General features: G+C 45.5%; 1 protein-coding gene across 1 annotated transcript in view; it reads left to right on the forward strand.

Moving 5' to 3' along the window:
* Nucleotides 1–13,878, forward strand: part of LOC115777821 (cadherin-1-like) — a 56,814-nt gene extending 42,936 nt beyond the window's left edge. Inside the window, exons 14-19 of the mRNA XM_030725820.1 lie at nucleotides 11,968–12,110; nucleotides 12,429–12,520; nucleotides 12,721–12,853; nucleotides 13,124–13,339; nucleotides 13,487–13,599; nucleotides 13,822–13,878. Of these exons, the coding sequence (XP_030581680.1) occupies nucleotides 11,968–12,110; nucleotides 12,429–12,520; nucleotides 12,721–12,853; nucleotides 13,124–13,339; nucleotides 13,487–13,599; nucleotides 13,822–13,878 (754 nt within the window). The remainder of the gene's footprint in view (nucleotides 1–11,967; nucleotides 12,111–12,428; nucleotides 12,521–12,720; nucleotides 12,854–13,123; nucleotides 13,340–13,486; nucleotides 13,600–13,821) is intronic.
* Nucleotides 13,879–19,174: the final 5,296 nt, after the last annotated feature.

Here is a 19,174-nt window from a genome sequence, read left to right on the forward strand (position 1 = left end):
CAAGCTGTGCAAGTGTACCTGCAGGAAATAGTGAATTGGAAGCTGTGGTTCGCCCCAGAGTGTGAGCCACAGTTCCAGGGCACTTGTCTCGCCCTGGGAGGTCCCAGCTGGGGAAAGGGACTTCAGTGTCATCGCTCGCCATGCTCTCCTCCTCTGCAGCCGCTGCTTCGCTCGCCAGTCTCGCCACAGCAGCCGTGCCGTACAACAGCCGCACAGCCGCTGAACCTCTGGGGATTAGGCTCGGAGGCTTCATGCTATCACCGGACTCTCCATCTCCTGCTGTGTCACTTGCCTGCTCCACTCCCCTTTCACAACCTGCTGTGGGGCGGGGAGGCAGAGCTCTCGGCGCTGTAAAAACAAAACAGAGCCGGCAAGCCACGACCTAACACTAGCGTCAGCCACGGACAATAAAACAATGGACTCTCCTCTTCTGCAGCTTCCTGCTATGTCCTACACCTGCTCCACTGACACTCCGCCTGATGTGAGTAAAACTGTTGCCATGGCCATCCACTCCAAGACTGAGATGTCAAAGACTGTAGCCAATAAAACAGCCGTTTATGCTAGGACTGTGCTTTCTGTGACCATTAATTCCTCAGAGCAGTGCTTCTCAAATAGTGGGCGCTGTGCGCTATGGGGGGGGGGCACATCTGACCATGCTTTTTTTTTTTCTAGAAGCGTAATTGCACATCCACTACAGTAGGTGGCAGTGGCACTCTCATTGTCAGAGTGTGTGCAGTAATAGCTCTATGGTTTACTTTTTTTTGCCTACACACAGCGCAGAGCAGGCGCCGCTGTGACTATTTATAGTCTCGGCAGAGAGTGGGGAAGGGGCGCAAAAGGTTTTCTTCTTCCTAGGGGGGCATAAAAAATAACTGAGAAGCACTGCCTCAGAGGAAGTCAAGCATGACATCAACAAGTATGTGATGGAGCTTTGTCTCCAGTGGTTTTGGCAACCCTGTGAGAAGCAGGGGGATGCCACAGCACACAGGCTTCATGAACTGTTGCTTATATACCCCTGGCTTATGGCCCACCTTAACCAAGAACAATGTCAAGGAAATAACTTGTTCGGCTGCACTCAGTTTTCCTTCCGAGATCATAAAATGACTGTCTGATACACTGGCCACAGAAAAGACTGTGTTTTATAACTGTGGACACTTTTTACTAACTGTGTGCCTTGTCCCTGGTTTACCCGCTTATGCACCCGTTCTGTTCCGTCGGGTGGGGGCGGCCAAAGACCAACTTGCTCCTTCACCTATTTCTGTTCCTCGAGTTGGAGCACCTAAGCCACAGCCTTCTGCACCTCAACACGCTCGCCAGTTGCCGCAGCACCCCAGCCACCTTCATCAGCTACAGCACCTTCTGAGCAGCCACTGTCACCCTCATTAGCTGTAGCAGTCTCCAAGCCTCGGTTAGCTGTAGCAGCTTTCCCACAGTCTCAGCCTCCGTCAGCTGCAGCAGCTTCCCAGCCACTGTCACCGTCTTCCTCACCACCACCAGACACATCCAGGCAGCTCCCAAAGCAGCCCCAGCTGTCCAGGAAGCCAGTTGTGTGCCCTGCACCGGATCCCCTGCCTGCATATCCGGGCCCTTGCCCAGAAGGGCCTGTTCAGCCCGAGGGTCCCGCTCAGTCCAAGTGTCCGGCTCAGTCCAAGCCACGTCTAGAGCCCAAGGGTCCGGCTCAGAACGAGCCTCCTGTCTGAACTCGCCGCTGGGATCGTGGTTGGCGTCCTGTCCTGTCTTGCCACTGCCGCTGGGAGTGTGGTCAGCCTCCGAATCTGGTTCGCTGCTGCCACTGGCACTGCAGTTGGCCCCCCGATCAGCCTCGCTCCCCTGAGGCTACCCGGTCCTTGGGTCTGGCCCCTTGGCTTGGATGCTCCCCCGACTCGCTTCTACTCTGCTGTCTGGCCCCTTGGCCTGGGTGGCCCCCCGTCTTGTTTGTACTCTGCTGTCTGGCCCCTTGGCCTGGGTGGCCCCCCAACTCGTTTGTACTCTGCTGTCTGGCCCGTTGGCCTGGGTGGTGTCCTGAACCTTTGGACTGCTTTGGCCTCTGCCTAGGCAGCAGTTTTGTTGGATGGCGTTTTTTGTTTTGTTCCTGTCCTGGCCCCTGAACTGTTTTGCCTAATTCTGACACCCAGTTTTGGGCTGTTTTCTGGCCTTGTGCCATTGCCTTTTGTTTTGTCTGTGTTTTTGTTCTGTTCCTGGGCTTGTTTCCTATGTTGCTCCTTCCTTGGTTTTGTCTTAGTTTCTGGTTTTGTCTTGTCAAGCCTGACTGTACCTTGTTAGATGTTTTATTTTGACGGTCTTGTGTTCCCTGTACTTTGTGTTTAGTTTTACTTTCCCTGTGTTGTTAGTTTCATTTGATCCACGTCTATGATCCCGCTGTTGTGTGTCACTTTGCTGGTTTGTTTTCTTGTATTTACAGTGGCTTGCAAAAGTATTCATACCCCTTGAACTCCTCCGTGAATTGCCACCTTATTGTGGTGGAGGGGTTTGTGTGCCCCAGTGATCCCAGGAGCTATGTTGTCCGGGGGCTTGTCCCCCTGGTAGGGTCTCCTATGGCAAACTGGTCCTGGGTGAGGGTCAAGACAAAGAGCGGTTCAGAAGACCCCTATGATTGAAACAGCAAGGGAACAGTTTACCCTGCCCGGAATAGGGTTACCGGGGCCCCACCCTGGAGCCAGGACTGGGGAGGGAGCTCGAGGGAGAGCGTCTGGTGGCCGGGCATTAGCCCGTGGTGCTCGGTCGGGCGCAGCCCTTACAGGTTACATGGGCCCGCCCTCCTGTAGGCCCACCACCCGCAGGAGGCGTTGTAGGGGTCGGTGCAGTGTGTGTCGGGCGGTGGCCGAGGGCGGAGGCCCTTGCGGACCGATCCCCGGCTATCAAAACTGGCTATTGGGACATGGAATGTCACCTCTCTGGTGGGGAAGGAGCCTGAGCTAGTGCGGGAGGTTGAGAGATACCAGCTAGATATAGTTGGGCTCACCTCAATGCATGGCCTGGGCTCTGGAACCAGTCTTCTGGAGAAGGGCTGGACTCTGTTCCAGTCTGGAGTTGCCCTTGATGAGAGGCGGCGAGCTGGGGTGGGTATTCTTGTATCCCCCCGGCTTGCTGTCTGTACGTTGGAATTTACACCGGTGGATGAGAGGGTAGTTTTCCTGCACCTTCAGGCTGGGGAATGGGTCCTGACTGGTGTTTGCGCTTATGCGCCGAATGACAGTCCAGAGTACCCACCGTTTTTGGAGTTGCTGGGCGGGGTGCTGGAGAGTGCTCCATCTGGGGACTCCATAGTCTTGCTGGGAGACTTCAACGCTCACATGGGCAATGACAGTGAGACCTGGAGGGGCGTGATTGGGAGGAATGGCCTGCCCGATCTGAATCCGAATGGTGTTTTGTTACTGGACTTCTGTGCAAACCACAGTTTGTCCATAACGAACACCATGTTCGAACATAAGGATGTCCATAAGTGCACATGGCACCAGGACACCCTAGGTCGCAGGTCGATGATCGATTTTGTAATTGTATCATCAGATCTGCGGCCGTATGTTCTGGACACTCAGGTGAAGAGAGGAGCTGAGCTGTCCAACCCCCGCCACCTGATCCAACTCACCACCTGGTGGTGAGTTGGATCAGGTGGCGGGGGAAGATGCTGGACAGACTTGGCACACCTTAACGTATTGTGAGGGTGTGCTGGCAACGCCTGGCAGAAGCCCCAGTCCAGGAGATCTTCAACTCCCACCTCCGGCAGAACTTCGACAGCATTCCGAGGGAGGCTGAGGACATTGAGTCCGAATGGACCATGTTCCACACCTCCATTGTTGAGGCTGCTGCTCAGAGCTGTGGCTGCAAGGTGGTTGGTGCCTGTCGTGGTCGTAACCCCCGAACCAGATGGTGGTCACCGGAGGTGAAGGGAGCCATCAAGTTGAAGAAAGAGTCCTATCGGGCTTGGTTAGCCTGTGGGACTCGGAGGCAGCTGATGGGTATCGGCAGGCCAAGCGGAATGCAGCTCGGGTAGTGGCCGAAGCAAAAACTCGGGTGTGGGAGGAGTTCGGTGAGGCTATGGAAAAAGACTGTTGGACGCTATCGAACTAATTCTGGCAAACTGTCAGGCGACTCAGGAGGGGGAAGCGGTGCTCCACTCACACTGTTTATAGTGCGGGTGGGGTGCTGCTGACTTCAACTGAGGCTATAGTCGGACGGTGGAAGGAATACTTCGAGGACCTCCTCAATCCCACTGACAGGCCTTCTGTAGTGGAAGCAGAGTCTGGGGACGAGGGAGATGACTTGACCATCACTGGGGGTGAGGTCACTGAGGCAGTTAAACAACTCCTTGGTGGCAGGGCCCCTGGGGTGGACGAGATTCGCCCTGAGTTCCTGAAGGCTCTGGATGTTGTAGGGCTGTCTTGGTTGACACACCTCTGCAACATCGCGTGGAGATCTGGGGCAGTACCATTGGATTGGCAGACCGGGGTGTTGGTCCCCATCTTTAAGAAGGGAGACCGGAGGGTGTGCTCCAACTTTCGGGGGATCACACTCCTCAGCCTCCCCGGTAAGGTCTATGCCAGGGTGCTGGAAAGGAGGGTCCGTCTGTTAGTTGAACCTCGGATCCAGGAGGAACAATGCGGTTTTTGTCCTGGTCGCGGAAAGCTGGACCAGCTCTTTATCCTCTCAAGGATATTCGAGTGTGCGTGGGAGTTTGCCCAACCAGACTACATGTGCTTTGTGGACTTGGAGAAGGCATTCGACCGTGTCCCTCGGGGTATCCTTTGGGAGGTCCTACGGTAGTAGGGTTGTCTGGCCCGTTGTTGCGGGTTATTCAGGGAGAGCTTGGTCCGTATAGCCAGTAATAAGTCGGATTCGTTTCCTGTGGGTGTTGGACACCTTCAGGGCTGCCCTTTGTCACCGATTCTGTTCATAATTTTTACGGACAGAATTTCTAGGCATAGCCAGGTGGCGGAAGGCTTCTTCCTTGGTGGCCTCAGAGTCTCATCTCTGCTCTTTGCAGATGATGCGGTTCTGTTGGCTTCATCAGGGGGTGGCCTCCAGCTCGCAGTGGAACGGTTCGCAGCCGAGTGTGAAGCGGCCGGCATGAGAATCAGCACCTCTAAGTTTTCTTTCCACTTCACAATTGTAACCACTTTGTGTTGGTCTTTCACATTAAACTCCAGTGAAATATATTTATGTTTGTGGTTGTAATGTGACAAAATATGGAAAAGTTCAAGGGGTATGAATACTTTTGCAAGCCAGTGTATAATCCAGAAGAGTTACACTTATATATCATGCATTTAATGTGTCCCAGAGTGCCATTTCCTTCCAGCAATGGGTTTGCAGAAAGCACATAAAGAGCGTACACAACAAAAACATAATCCAGATGTTTTATCGAGCAGCTGCTAAAAGAATTTCTTCCGTTCGAATATCAGCCACCATGTTGTGAGCATAAATTATTATGTTTTTAATGCAACAGGAAGTGACATCACCTTGCTGGGACTGTAGTTTTTTTCTTGAAGGCCTTTCATAGCTCCACTGGTGCTGTATAGTAATGTTTGACTATGGATTTCTGAATAGAAGTGGGGCTGCAACTTGAGTAATTGAGTATTCTATCGATTACTTCATCAGTTAATCAGATAAGAAATAATTTTTCATATTGACAATTCTGCATATTTTAACTTCCGTACTGCAGATGTTTCTCTGTGTGAAACAAACAGGGTGGATGGAGCAGCTACAAAGTTCTCTGTTCTTCATGTTGCTGATCAGGTGGTTCATGAAGGACCTCAGCTGGGTCCCAGTAAAGGTTTTAAGGTTGTTACAGGAACAAGCGCTGCTGCTTTGGAAGCTAGAAAAATGTCTTCTTTCCCTCCACCTGTGCTCACCATCTCAGTACAGCTCCACCTCTTTGCGCTTGCTGCGTATGTGCCGACAGACTGTAAAACAGCTGCTGCTTTTTTTAGTCTAGTTTTAGGCCTCTGTAAGAGCAGCTGGTTCGATGACCTCAGAGCTCTTACAGGGGTGTGACAGTGAAGCAGCTCAGACAGATACAAAGGTGCCAGTCCGTTTAAGGCTTTAAAAGTAAGCAATAAAATCTTAAAATCGATTCTAAAACGGACAGGGAGCCAGTGAAGGGATGACAGGACTGGGGTAATGTGTTCATGCTTTTTTTGGCCTAAAACTAGACTAAAACAGAGAGGTGATCGAGCTTTTGCAGCAGCAGCAGCACCAAAGCTATGGAACGATCTACCTCTCCATATCCGCACAGCTCAGACGATACACACATTTAAATCTCTATTAAAAACACATTTCTTTTCCTTGGCATTTGGCTGCAGTGCTACCTCCTTTTAGATGATTGTTTTATGGTATTTTATGGTACTTGTTTTAAACGTTTTAATTTTTAATTTTCTTATGTTATTTATTGTTCTTAATGTTTTTATTTATTTATTTTTATTTTATTATTTTATTTATTTATTTATATATTTTTATTTTTATTTAGTATAGTCCTTGGGGTTACAGATCTTGTACAGCACTTTGGTCAACGTCGTTGTTTTAAATGTGCTTTATAAATAAACTTGACTTGACTTGACTTGACTTGACTTTTTTTGTTGAAAATTTGGGGGCTGCATGAGCTTAATGCTGTAATGCTTTTAATTCACAAGCATCCTTCAAATTATGTTTCTACTGCAGCTCTATTTTTAGTCACTAATCAGGAATTAAAGCATAAAAAATATTTTGTTGGAGCCCCTCTGTACTGAAGGGGGGTGGAGAGGGGGGGCCTTCCGCCACTGAACAATCGTTAGTGCTAATGGCAAGCCCCCGCTAGCAAACTGTGGTTATAGCGATGGTTCTGGTGGCTACAGCTGACATAAAGAAAATAAAATAACAGCTGACATTCTCTGCACAGCCAGTACAGCACACACGCGCACACGCATGCACGCACTATCACAGCACAGAGCAGTGGAGGCGTGGAAAGACTTGTCAATGATGACCTGCCCGTGCTAAAGGCTCGTTTTTTTCCAAATGATGGAAATCCCTGCAGCAACAGAGGATGAAATGCTCCACTTGCACAGAGACAAATTTGTTGCTTTGATGCTTCGTTTTAACTCTGTAGCTTCGGTGCTGCAGAGTTAAAACGAAGCATCAAAGCAACAAATTTGTGTCGAGGATTTTTAATAATCGAATTATTTGAGTTACTCGTGGAATCGTTGTGGCCCTAAACTTTGCATTCAATTTTCTAGTTAGAACACTGACATATTTTAAAAAAATAACATGTTTATTAAACTGGCCCTCTGGTAGCAATTTACATTCATGCGTCAGTAGTGCACCGACTTTAGAGCTGAAATTTGTCTGGCGTGTTGTCAGTCAACATTGGCGCCAAATGACCCAGTGGCAGTTCGTTGCCAGCAAATATTCTGGTGCCGCAGTGTTTAAAAATGGTACAGTCCACAACAGGTGGTGTTTGAAATTGCTCTGCATTAAAATATTCTTACATAAATGATGGCAGATTACTTTTATTGGAATATTTTTTTTTCAACATCAGAAAAATTATCACCCCCGGAAAAAAGAAAAAAAAACTAATATGTCTCTTTTGGAGTACTCCCGTAATCCAAACTATGACAAGCACCAAATGCTTGAAATGGCGATTTGCAATCTATCTTTGAAATCTGATACAATACAGGTGAAACAGACAGAAGAAATGTACTTACTGACACTGTTGCCAACTCCTCAGCAAGGAAAGTAGCTATTGGCTGTCCTAAATGTCGCTAGAAGTCGCTATATGACATCATCGCCTAATTTGCATAATTTGTTATTTGCATGCAGTTGCAATTGAGACTGTAGGAGAGAGAGAAATAACATCTTTGGAGAGACAAAAAATCAAGAAAAAACAGAAACATTGGTGTTTTTTTTTGTTTTTTTTGGATACTGTAACATAAGCTTTGTCCACAGCAGGACTCAAACCTGCACTCAGACAATAACCTAAATAATGAGGCAATTTTTCATTGGACAAAAATCTGCTATTTGATTGGCTGTTGCTGCGTTACATCTATACGCCCCCGCGAGGAAAGTGGCTATTGGCTGTCCTAAAAGTTGCAATATGACATCATCACATAATTTGCATAATTGGTTACTAACATGTATTTGCAATCGAGGCTGTAGGAGAGAGAAATAACCAGAGGTGGCAAAAGTACTGACATTCTGTACTTAAGTAGAAGTACAAGTACTTGTGTTCAAAAATACTTTGGTAAAAGTCGAAGTACTGGTTCAACTTCTTTACTTAAGTAAAAGTAAAAAAGTACAGGCTCTGAAATGTACTCAAAGTAAGAAAGTAAAAGTAGTTCTTTGGCAGACATTTCTACCTGCTATTTTTGTGTAAAGCTAAACAAACCTCATTATTATATATTATTGTAATTATATAAAATAAACATGAGAACACAAATGTTATTCTAGTCTAAATTTTAATCCTAATGAATGCACTCAGCTTGAATCTGTTATGTAGGACACAAACTGTTAAAGGGAATTTAAACACAGCTCTGTTCTCTGTGTCCTCCATAGTAGAGGGTGACTGTGTCTCCACCTAAACACCAACATGAGGATACTCAGGGGTTACAGTGGGATTCAGAAGGTGGAGGAACCCTAAGATCAGCTGTAGTGGCTCTGCATGGGGAGAAGAATCACAGCTTTCTATTGTAGCTGCAGTAAATGATGTTGGTGTGCAGGCTGTGATCAGCTGACCTGCTGCTGCTGCTCTGAGGTTTACTGCTCTGTGTGGATGAACTGAATTCACAAAGATGTAGCCCAGAATTTCACAGCTATCTGAGCTGATCTCCATTCCTATTAATGTTGGATTCAGTGAATGAATCTCAGCATCAGCAGCTTTGATTCAAACTCATCTCTGCTACACTGATGTAACCTGTAACTCTGACCACGAACACAGCCTCTGTGCACCAACACAGAGCTTTACCGTAAATACAGTACAACAAGCTAACCTGTTTATCACACACTAAACTGCAGTATTTTCGTACAATATTTGAATTACACAAAGTCAGCATACCTCAGTTTGTTTTGCACTCCTTACCTTTAATTCTAACCTCTCTTCTTCCTCTCCTGTCCTCTTTCTCCATCTCTGAGTGAACTTCTCTCTCTTTGCTCTCCCTGTAAATACAGCAGCTCTTCTTTTAGCTAGCAGACACACTGTGTGACAAACTGCACACACTTTGTGTGTTTGCTGATATTTGTTGAGCATTTAAAAACGTTGCATTTACCTGCCATACGTTACTCCCTTCATGCTCGCTCCTCTTCAGTAGCGCTAGCTAAGCTGTTTATGTGCCGCGAGCACAACTTACGGACTCGGTCCGGCCCGCTGTGACCCCTGATTATAGCGCTATAAATGAGACATTAATTATATGGGTTTGTGTATTTAATCCCTTTGTACCCGATAAGCCCCGGGGATGGAGGATACGCCAGTACGATTGTCTCTTATCTGTTATTATTCCTCCGTTTAGCCTCAGATCGTTTGACGGCGCACTGACCGGAAATGCAAACTTCTCTCTGACGTGTTAAAAAGTAACGAGTCTGTTTGAAAATGTAAGAAGTAGAAAGTACCGATACTTGTGTAAAAATGTAGGGAGTAAAAGTAAAAAGTACTGAGAAAAATAAATACTCAAGTAAAGTACAGATACCTAAAAAATCTACTTAAGTACAGTAACGAAGTATTTGTACTTCGTTACTTCCCACCTCTGGAAATAACGTGTTTGGAGAGACAAAAAGTGAAGAAGAAAACACCCTAAATATATTTTTTACCTGAATGGCAATATACAAAAAAATATCTTGATATTTTTTTTCTTCCCAAAGGTATAAACAAAAAAGCACCTCTGATTCAAAGCTACATGTCCCAAATGTCACACAGACACTTTTATTAACATTCAGCTGTAGATGTACACGAGAAATTGCTCAAAAATAAACCGCTGGCAAATTTAAATAATAATGCTCCTCAAATAAATTAATGCTTTTTTCTTCCATAACAAAAGACTCGCAGGCGTGCTATTAAAATGTAAACAGAAAAGATACAGAGCAAAAATAGCAAAAGGCTGACTGATTCTGTAAAAGCCAGTCTGCAGTGAAGCTTCACCAAAGTGCTTCCTCCTGTGGAAGATAACAAACATGTAAACAGACTGAATGAACAAACTTCCATTCTTCAGCCAGCTCAGTAAATCCATATCACAGCAACGGGCCCACCCGCTCAATGCGGCGTCTTATCCACCGGCTGTATCACGAGGAGGATAGGAACAGACCCGCTTCCGCTATTAAGGTCCCGTGACTCACGGTACATACCAATAGCCAGGTACTCTTGGGGGTCTGGGCGATGCTGAAGCATATGAACGGACGCAGTACGAAGGCTGTATGACAACAAAACATGGCGATAGCGGAGGATTTCAGGTTAACAAAAAGCTCTTCAAAAGTCGCTGACGTCCCCCGGAAAACTCACTAAATTTGTCGCTAGTCGCCTTTTGGAAAAAGACGAGCAGAGACGAGCAGGATACTGTGATAGCCACACAGCTTCCAGACCAGCAGTTCATGATAAGATGGTACAGTCAGCCTTGGTTGCCAGGATACCAGTTCATACAGGTCACAACACGGGGTGGGGGGGAAGAGCATCTGTTTACAGACATCTCCAGGAGACGATTTAGACAGACAGCATCCAAGGCCGTCTGGGAGCCAAAGTCCAAATACTGCAACTGTTTAGGTTCAGGCCGTCATAACTATTTGCTGACAGACCTTACAGTTTTCTGGTTGCCTCTCAGAAGTCCAATAATCCAAAGTATACAGTATACTGTTTTTATTTTTTAAGAGATAAAATTCATTATGACATCAACAGAAATGTTGTATTTCAATATTGACTTGGAAAATAATGTTACATTTAGAGATATTATCACATAAAGACTTGGATGAAAAAACAGGTAGAATATGTGCTCCAAAAAAATTAAAGTATATTTGACTCATGTCCTCATAATTATAAATATAGCTGTTTTTTTCAAATAATCATGAATAAGAAGTTGTTGAATGGTGTGATTTTGTTTCTAAACAGTTTTGTAGTAATGTTCACTTTGGTCTGATTTAATTGATTCAGTTCACTAATCTTACAGTGGGGCCAAAAAGTAATTAGTCAGCCACTTCTGTAATTGCCATCATAGGTACACTTCAACTATGAGAGGCAAAATGAGAAAAAAAAATCCAGGAAACTACAGTGTAGGATTTTTAAAGAATCTATTTGTAAATCATGGTGGAAAATAAATATTTGGTCAATAACAAAACTTCAACTCAATACTTTGTAACATGATCTTTGTTGGCAATGACAGAGGTCAAAGGTTCCCTGTAAGGCTTCACCAGGTTTGCACACACTGTAGCTAGTATTCTGGCCCATTCCTCCATGCAGATCTCCTCTAGAGCATTGATGTTTTGGGGCTGTTGCTGGGCAACACGGACTTTCAACTCCCTCCACAAATTTTCTATGGGGTTGACGTCTGGAGACTGGCTAGGTCCCTCCAGGACATTGAAATGCTTCTTACGGAGCCACTCCTTCGTAGCTCGAGCGGTGTGTTTGGGATCATTGTCATGCTGGAAGACCCAGCCGCATCCCATCTTCAATGCTTTCACTGGAAGGAGGTTTTGGCTTAAAATTTCACGATACATGACCCTGTTCATTCTTTCCTTAACACGGATCAGTCGTCCTGTCCCCTTTGCAGAAAAACAGCCCCAAAGCATGATGTTTCCACCCCCATGCTTCACAGTAGGTATGGTGTTCTTGGGCTGCAACTCAGCATTCTTCTTTTTCCAAACACGGCGAGTTGGGGTGCTGAGTATGAAATTTCTTCATGTCCATAATCAAATAACACAATGGGCCACATTGTGAAACATGCTAATTGGGATCATCCTGCCTGCACAGTATTACCATCTTTCTGTGACTGTCTCATCAATGTACAGGTACAAGATGATCAGTGACCCTGCAGGCTGGCTGAATGTGGACAAGGACACAGGCCTAATTAAAGTGAGAAGATCCATGGACAGAGAGTCCCCCTTTGTCATAGACAACAGATACATCGCAAGAATTGGTGCATATGATAATGGTAGGTGGGAGGCGAGACTGACGCAGACTATCATTTTACTGAGACACTGATATCATTTAGTTGATCACTTATGATTGTGCTGGAATTTATGTTGAGAAAAAATGAATTCCACACTAACGACCTTTCCTGGGACGGTCATAGCTAATAACATTGTAGCACTTAATTGTCTTTTTTTTTGTTTGTTTTTTAAGTTTGTCAGTTATATAAGAATGAGAAGTCCAGAGGATCTGTGGGCATTAATATGGACTTGATCTCACTTTGTTGATGGAACCTTCCTCTTAATAAATGTTGTTCTCCTGATGTCTGTTCTGTGACCAGATGCAGTCCCAGCTACAGGAACTGGTACTCTGATCATTGAGCTGGAAGATGTCAATGACAATGCTCCCACCATTGATCAGCGTGAAATCCAGGTGTTGTAATTCCCACTAGCTCAGCAGCTGTTTTGTGTCTAATTGTGGTGCAGAATGGGTGTGTTTGTAAATCCCATCCTGATCCCGTCCTGTACCGACTTCAGGATGGGATCAGATAAAAAGTGGAACCAAGTGTGCAGTCATGTGATACAGCACATCAGCATAAAGAAAAGCTTCACTGTGACCTTGTGTTTCCTCAGGTGTGTAACAAGGACACAGTTCCTCAGCTGCTCTCAGTAACAGATAAAGATGGACCAGAATTTGCGGCTCCATACTCAGTGTCTCTACAGGGCTCGTCGAAGGCCAACTGGATCGCTAGGATGAATGGAACCAGTATGTACACTGTGGACATGAGACGAGCATAAACTGATGCTATCCAACCAGATTTTTCAAATTCATCACTTGTGTTCTGTTGACATAACAAAAATATTTCCCGTTGGACATTTGATTTGTAAATATCAGGATTTCTTCCTCCTAATGCAGCATACTTACAAGGAAAAAAAATGCTTTAATGAGGTGCTAAACTTTGGTGAAAACTAGACAAAATGACAAAAATGAATCAATACAGGGCTGTAAAGTAAATTTTCTGCTGTCTTGTTTCAGGAAAAGGCATCATCCTGACTTTATCCACTGAGGTGCCCAGTGGAAATTACAGTGTGTTACTGAGAGTGCGAGATAAACATGGCCTGGAGCAGGACAACACCGTCAAAGCCGAAGTGTGTGACTGTAAGGGAGCAGAAGTGACGTGCACTGATCGTGCTATAGGGGGCACCAACGTGCCCCTTATCCGGGGAATACTTGGAGGCATCCTGCTGCTTGGTGAGTTGTGAATAGATTGAAGGATGATTCTCACAGTTTTAAGGATGGGATAAATATTTGTGGCCTCAGAGCAGTGCATCTCTGTACTTTCATGCTGAGTAGGATTTGTTTGGCTGCTGTGTTCTAAACTTTGTGCTCTGTGTTCAGTGCTGGTGCTGATAGTGCTGCTGTTTGAAAGGAAGAGGAAAAGAGAGCAGAAGCCAACATCTACAGACAGCACCTATTACTACGATCGAGAGAGAGGAGGAGAGGATGAAGAGGTAAATGATGGGCACCAGTTCTGATTATACATTGGTGGAACTCCAACTGATCATGGCAGTTGGAGTCTTCTGGATGGATGGGTTACAGTATGTCATGTCTGTGCTTTAATAACTTCATTATCATTTTCTGTTATTTGTTATTCCAGGATGTGTAAGGTAGCTGAAACACGTCATGTAAAATTTCTATTAAATGAGAACATGTGTTCTCTGCTCCTCCCTCAGAACCTGGAGGCAGCAGAAAACGACCCAGCAGCTCCCCAACAAGCCTCTGCTCTGTGAAGAAAGCGACTTTCAGCTACACATTAGTGGAACGCTTGTTTTTGTTTGTGTGTATTATGGTTTGCCTTTTCACTGCAGTCCCATTAGCAGGTATCAGCCACTGCTCAGAAGCCAAAGGATGAGTTTTTGTTTTTTAAATCCATGAATTGTGTTTTGAACGGTTCGTCTCTGAATGCCTTTTTTACATCCCTGTTTGACCTGTAGGCTAAAGGCTAAAATGCTTTGTTACTTTTTTGCACATATTTTAATCTGCTGGAGCTTTCTGGGTGATGACAGAGACTCAGAGGTTTGTCAGTCACACTGAAATATTTGCTTATACTAGCAAACATGTTTCTGTTTGTTCTGTAGGGTTTGTGCTGTTTTCCATTTGTTTATAAAGTAGAAATGATCAAATCCAGGAAGCTTTGCAGTGCCACAGCACCCTTTGACCTTGTGCTCAATGAGTTATGAATAAATGCTTTTTAAAATTGTTTCTCAGGCATCTGTTCAGTAAATGTCTTTATTAAAACTTGGAGGTACTTTATTATAAATGCTTTGTGAAATTAGGTTTTTCTTCATAAAATTGCCTTAATACAACAGTAGATTTGTGTGTGTCTCTAATTTCACTGTTTACTAACTGCATTTGAGTGCAGCAAACAGCAGTGACAAAGAGAAATGTGAGAGAAGTTCTTTAATCTAAGTCTGCAGGCGACTGCAGAGAAAGCAGACTGACTGACCCACACGAGACTTTCCTCTGATTCTTTGCTGATCTAAAGTCTGTTCATATATACATATATGTATGTGTGTGTGTGTGTGTGTGTGTGTGTGTGTGTGTGTGTGTGTGTGTGTGTGTGTGTGTGAGCTTAAAGTGCAAACTCCCAACTATAATGTGAGGTGTTGAACACTTTTATAAACGCTGTCTTATTTTGGGGCTACATTGTTAAAATCCTTTATGAAAACTCCTTTTAGAGCTGGGACATAAAGGGTTTTCTTTATTGCACTGAGGTCAGCTGTTTGCCTTCTGTCACATCATGAACAGACACACTAATGAGTCAGTGCTAGTGGAAGGCATCACACTGCCTCTGTCATGTTAACCTGGTAATGTTGTATTCCTGGTGAGAAAAAACAGCACCTTCAATTTTCACTCTCTCGGGCAGGTCAGGTCCAGCCCTGGGCGCTTATGTTTGACAGTCCTGCTTTTAACTGTTTGAGATTGTTTCGATTGCAGCCACCTCCTCCAGCTCATCCAGAGGGACCCCAAGGCATTCCTAGGCCAGCCGAGAGATATAATCTCTGCAGCGTGTCCTGGGTCTACCACGGGGACTCCTCCCGGTGGGACATGCTCGGAACACCTCACCCAAGAGGCAGCCAGGAGGCATCCTAATCAGATGCCCGAGCCACCTCAACTGGCTCCTTTTGATGTGGAGGAGCAGCGGCTCTACTCTGAGCCCCTCCCGGATGGCCGCACTCCTCGCCTTATCTCTAAGGGAGAGGCCAGCCACCCTTCGAAGGAAACTCATTTCTGCCGCTTGTATTCGTGATCTTATTCTTTCGGTCACTACCCAAAGCTCGTGACCATAGGTGAGGGTAGGAATGTAGATCGATCAGCAAATCGAGAGCTTCGCATTTACACTAAGCTCCCTCTTCACCACGACAGACCGGTGCAGCGTCCGCATCACTGCAGAAGCAGCCCCGATCCTTCTGTCGATCTCCCGCTCCCGCTCCCTTCTCGTGAATAAGACCCCGAGATACTTGAACTCCTCCACTTGGGGGAAGAACTCGTTCCTGAGTTGGAGAAGGCACTCCACCCTTTTCCGGCTGAGAACCATGGCCTCAGACTTAGAGGTGCTAATTCTCATACCGGCCGCTTCACACTCGGCTGTGAGCCATTGCACTGCGAGCTGGAGGCCGCCCCCTGATGAAGCCAGCAGGACCGCATCATCCGCAAAAAGCAGAGATGAGACTCTGAGGCCACCAAGGAAGAAGCCTGCCGGCACCTGGCTACACCTAGAAATTCTGTCCATAAAAATTATGAACAGAATCGGTGACAAAGGGCAGCCCTGACGGAGTCCAACACCCACAGGAAACGAATCCAACTTATTACCGGTTATACGGACCAAGCTCTCACTGCAGTTGTACAGAAACTGAATGGCCCGCAAAAATGGGCCAGACACCCCATACTCCTTGCCTTCTCCAAGTCCACAAAGCACATGTAGACTGGTTGGGCAAACTCCCACGCACACTCGAATATCCTTGAGAGGGTAAAGAGCTGGTCCAGCGTTCCACGACCAGGATAAAAACCGCATTGTTCCTCCTGAATCCGAGGTTCGACTAATGGGCAGACCCTCCTTTCCAGCACCCTGGCATAGACCTTACCGGGGAGGCTGAGGAGTGTGATCCCCCGAAAGTTGGAGCACACCCTCCGGTCTCCCTTCTTAAAGATGGGGACCACCAACCCGGTCTGCCAATACAATGGCACTGCCCCAGATCTCCACGTGATGTTGCAGAGGTGTGTCAACCAAGACAGCCCTACAACATCCAGAGCCTTCAGGAACTCGGGGGGAATCTCATCCACCCCAGGGGCCCTGCCACCAAGGAGTTGTTTAACTACCTCAGTGACCTCACCCCCAGTGATGGTCAAGTCATCTCCCTCGTCCCCAGACTCTGCTTCCACTACAGAAGGCGTGTCAGTGGGATTCAGGAGGTCCTCGAAGTATTCCTTCCACCGTCCGACTATAGCCTCAGTTGAAGTCAGCAGCACCCCACTCGCACTACAAACCGTGTGAGTGGAGCACTGCTTTCCCCTCCTGAGTCGCCTGACGGTTTGCCAGAATCGCTTCGATGCCGTCCGAAAATCTTTTTCCATAGCCTCACCGAACTCCTCCCACACCCAAGTTTTTGCTTTTAATTATAGATTTTATTTATTTTAGTTAATGAAAATGTTTTTTTCAGTTTCAGTTTTCATTATTTAGTTCATTTTCGTTAACTATAATAACCCAGTTTGTTACAAAGTTTACCAGCCGGCAGGAACCAGCTTGGTGGTATCACGTGGTATAGCCAAACTCGCATGCAATTGGTCAGTGGGTTTCCTTGGACGCTTCACTACTACCATAACAACTGTAAAAGCTGCGCCGGTAAACCAGAAAGCACTCAACAAGATTTTAATTAAGTGGTTATTTCTGTTTTGGTATTAGGTTCGGGTCCGCTTGAGACATCATTTCGGTCCGGATCGAGGTCCGCCTGTTGGTGATGGCTGCTCTAGGTTATTTATATCCTTTTCATGCCATGACAGGAAATTCATTATTTTCTATAAGTTAAGGCTTTTAAAGAAATCATCTTGCTTGATACAGGAGCTAATGAAAGGTATATCGGAGATTTTTACTTTTCCACAGAGTGCTTGCTCTAGGTCCAACCATGGGCTGTCTAGTAAACTTGGTTTCACTGTAAAAATGAATTTGTTGACTCAACTTGACTCAAGTAAACTTGTTGCTTTGACTCAGTTAAGTTTTGAAAATGTAAAGCTTGAAGTGAACTACACTTAAATAAATTAGTTGATCCAGGCTCCCGAGGCCTGGAGTTGGCCACCTCTGCTCTACATCCTGGTCACTCCCAATGTAGAGCTGAACATTTTCAACTCTGCCTCCAGTCTTTTTGTCAGAACCACCATCTCCAAACCATACATCACAGCAGGTCTCACTACCATCTTGTAAACCTCCCCCTTCACTCTTCTACTGGCTTTCTACTGTTGTGCTCAATTTCTGCATGAAACCATCCTGCTGCTCACTGACCTTCACCTCTCTTCAAAAACTCTTTCCCATATCTTCATGGTATGGCTCATCAGCTTTATCTGTAGCTGCTACAGCTCTGCATAAGACAACCCCAGCTGATGCTGTATAGAATTCTCATTCCTGCTGATCTACATGTTTGATTTGGCAAAGATTTTACACCAGATATTCTTCCTGATGCAATCCTCCCCATTTATCTGGGCTTGTGAGAAGCACTGAGTATACTGACAAGTCTCTAGTCTCAAGTCTCTATTGCATTGAAACAATTTCAAAGTAAAGAAATGTACTCACATCCTTGTTAAGACGTTCCAGTATGGGTGTAATTTCTTTAACCCCCTCATTTGTCCTGAACCACTGAATAGACAGCTGTCCAGATGCTCATAGCATGAACTGAGGTCCATCCAGGTCCATCAGCCTCATGAATTACTTGAGGACCTATATGAAGAGGTGACATTACATAATTTCAGTGCAGTGATATTTTCATTTTAGTCCATGTTACGTGACATTACAGCAAGCTGTGTTGTGGATTTAGCTGCAACATCTGTTTTTAAAGGAAAAATGCCCAGACGTCCGATTTGAACTTCATCTTGCTTTTACTAGAACTGCATCTAATTAATACATTTGTACAACACACTTGTTCGGCTGGCTAACATGCTTAAAACTAGCTAACAACATTGTCTTCTTCGCCTCTGCCCAAACGCGAGGCAACACCGCCATCTAGTGGGGAATCTAAATGCATATATTTGAAGGAAAAACACGTTCTGGAATAAATGAAATATGTTACATTAATATCTTTTATCAGTAAACTATTAACTAAATTATTGGTTCTGTGTGTTTAAATGAATTTGTAAAACACATTCAATAACCTCTCACATAACTAATTTGCACCTAAACCATTTGTTACTAAATATTCAACATCCTCCCCCCCAGAAGACAGTTTAAGCAATAATTTCAAAAGGATATAGTAGCTGAACTGTTCTTCTTAATGTTGTCCCAGTTGAAGTACGCACAGCGCAGGATCTGACTAGTCCATCTCTTCCTGGGAACACTTCCGTAATTAGTCCTGTTTTCCATGTTAGACGTGGCATCTTGTCATCTCCAATTAGAACTAGATCTCCTGTTTTGAGTTGCATTGGATTTGGGGTTTGACGAGTGTGTGCAGATCTGAGGTCCTGCAAATACTCCCTCCTCCATCGGTTCCAAAATTCATTTACAAGTCTGTGACGGTATTTCCATCTTCGGGTCAGCTCTTCGTTTGCATTTGTTGTCTGACCTTCTGCAGAAAATGGCTTTGGTGGTAAAGAGGTGAGTCTTTTCCCAATCAGGAAATGAGCTGGCGTCAGAGGTAGAGGTTCTTTCAAATCATTGTACACAAATGTGAGTGGTCTTGAGTTGATAGTGGCTTCTATTTCTGTCAATAGAGAAGTTAACTCTTCAAAACGCAAAGATGCTCTGCCCATGACTCTTTTGAGGCATCCCTTTACAGAACGCACTAATCTTTCCCAAAACCCGCCCCACCAAGCTGCTCTCTC

The sequence above is a fragment of the Archocentrus centrarchus genome, unplaced genomic scaffold (genome assembly GCF_007364275.1).
Source record: "Archocentrus centrarchus isolate MPI-CPG fArcCen1 unplaced genomic scaffold, fArcCen1 scaffold_79_ctg1, whole genome shotgun sequence".
Taxonomy (NCBI): Eukaryota; Metazoa; Chordata; class Actinopteri; order Cichliformes; family Cichlidae; genus Archocentrus; species Archocentrus centrarchus.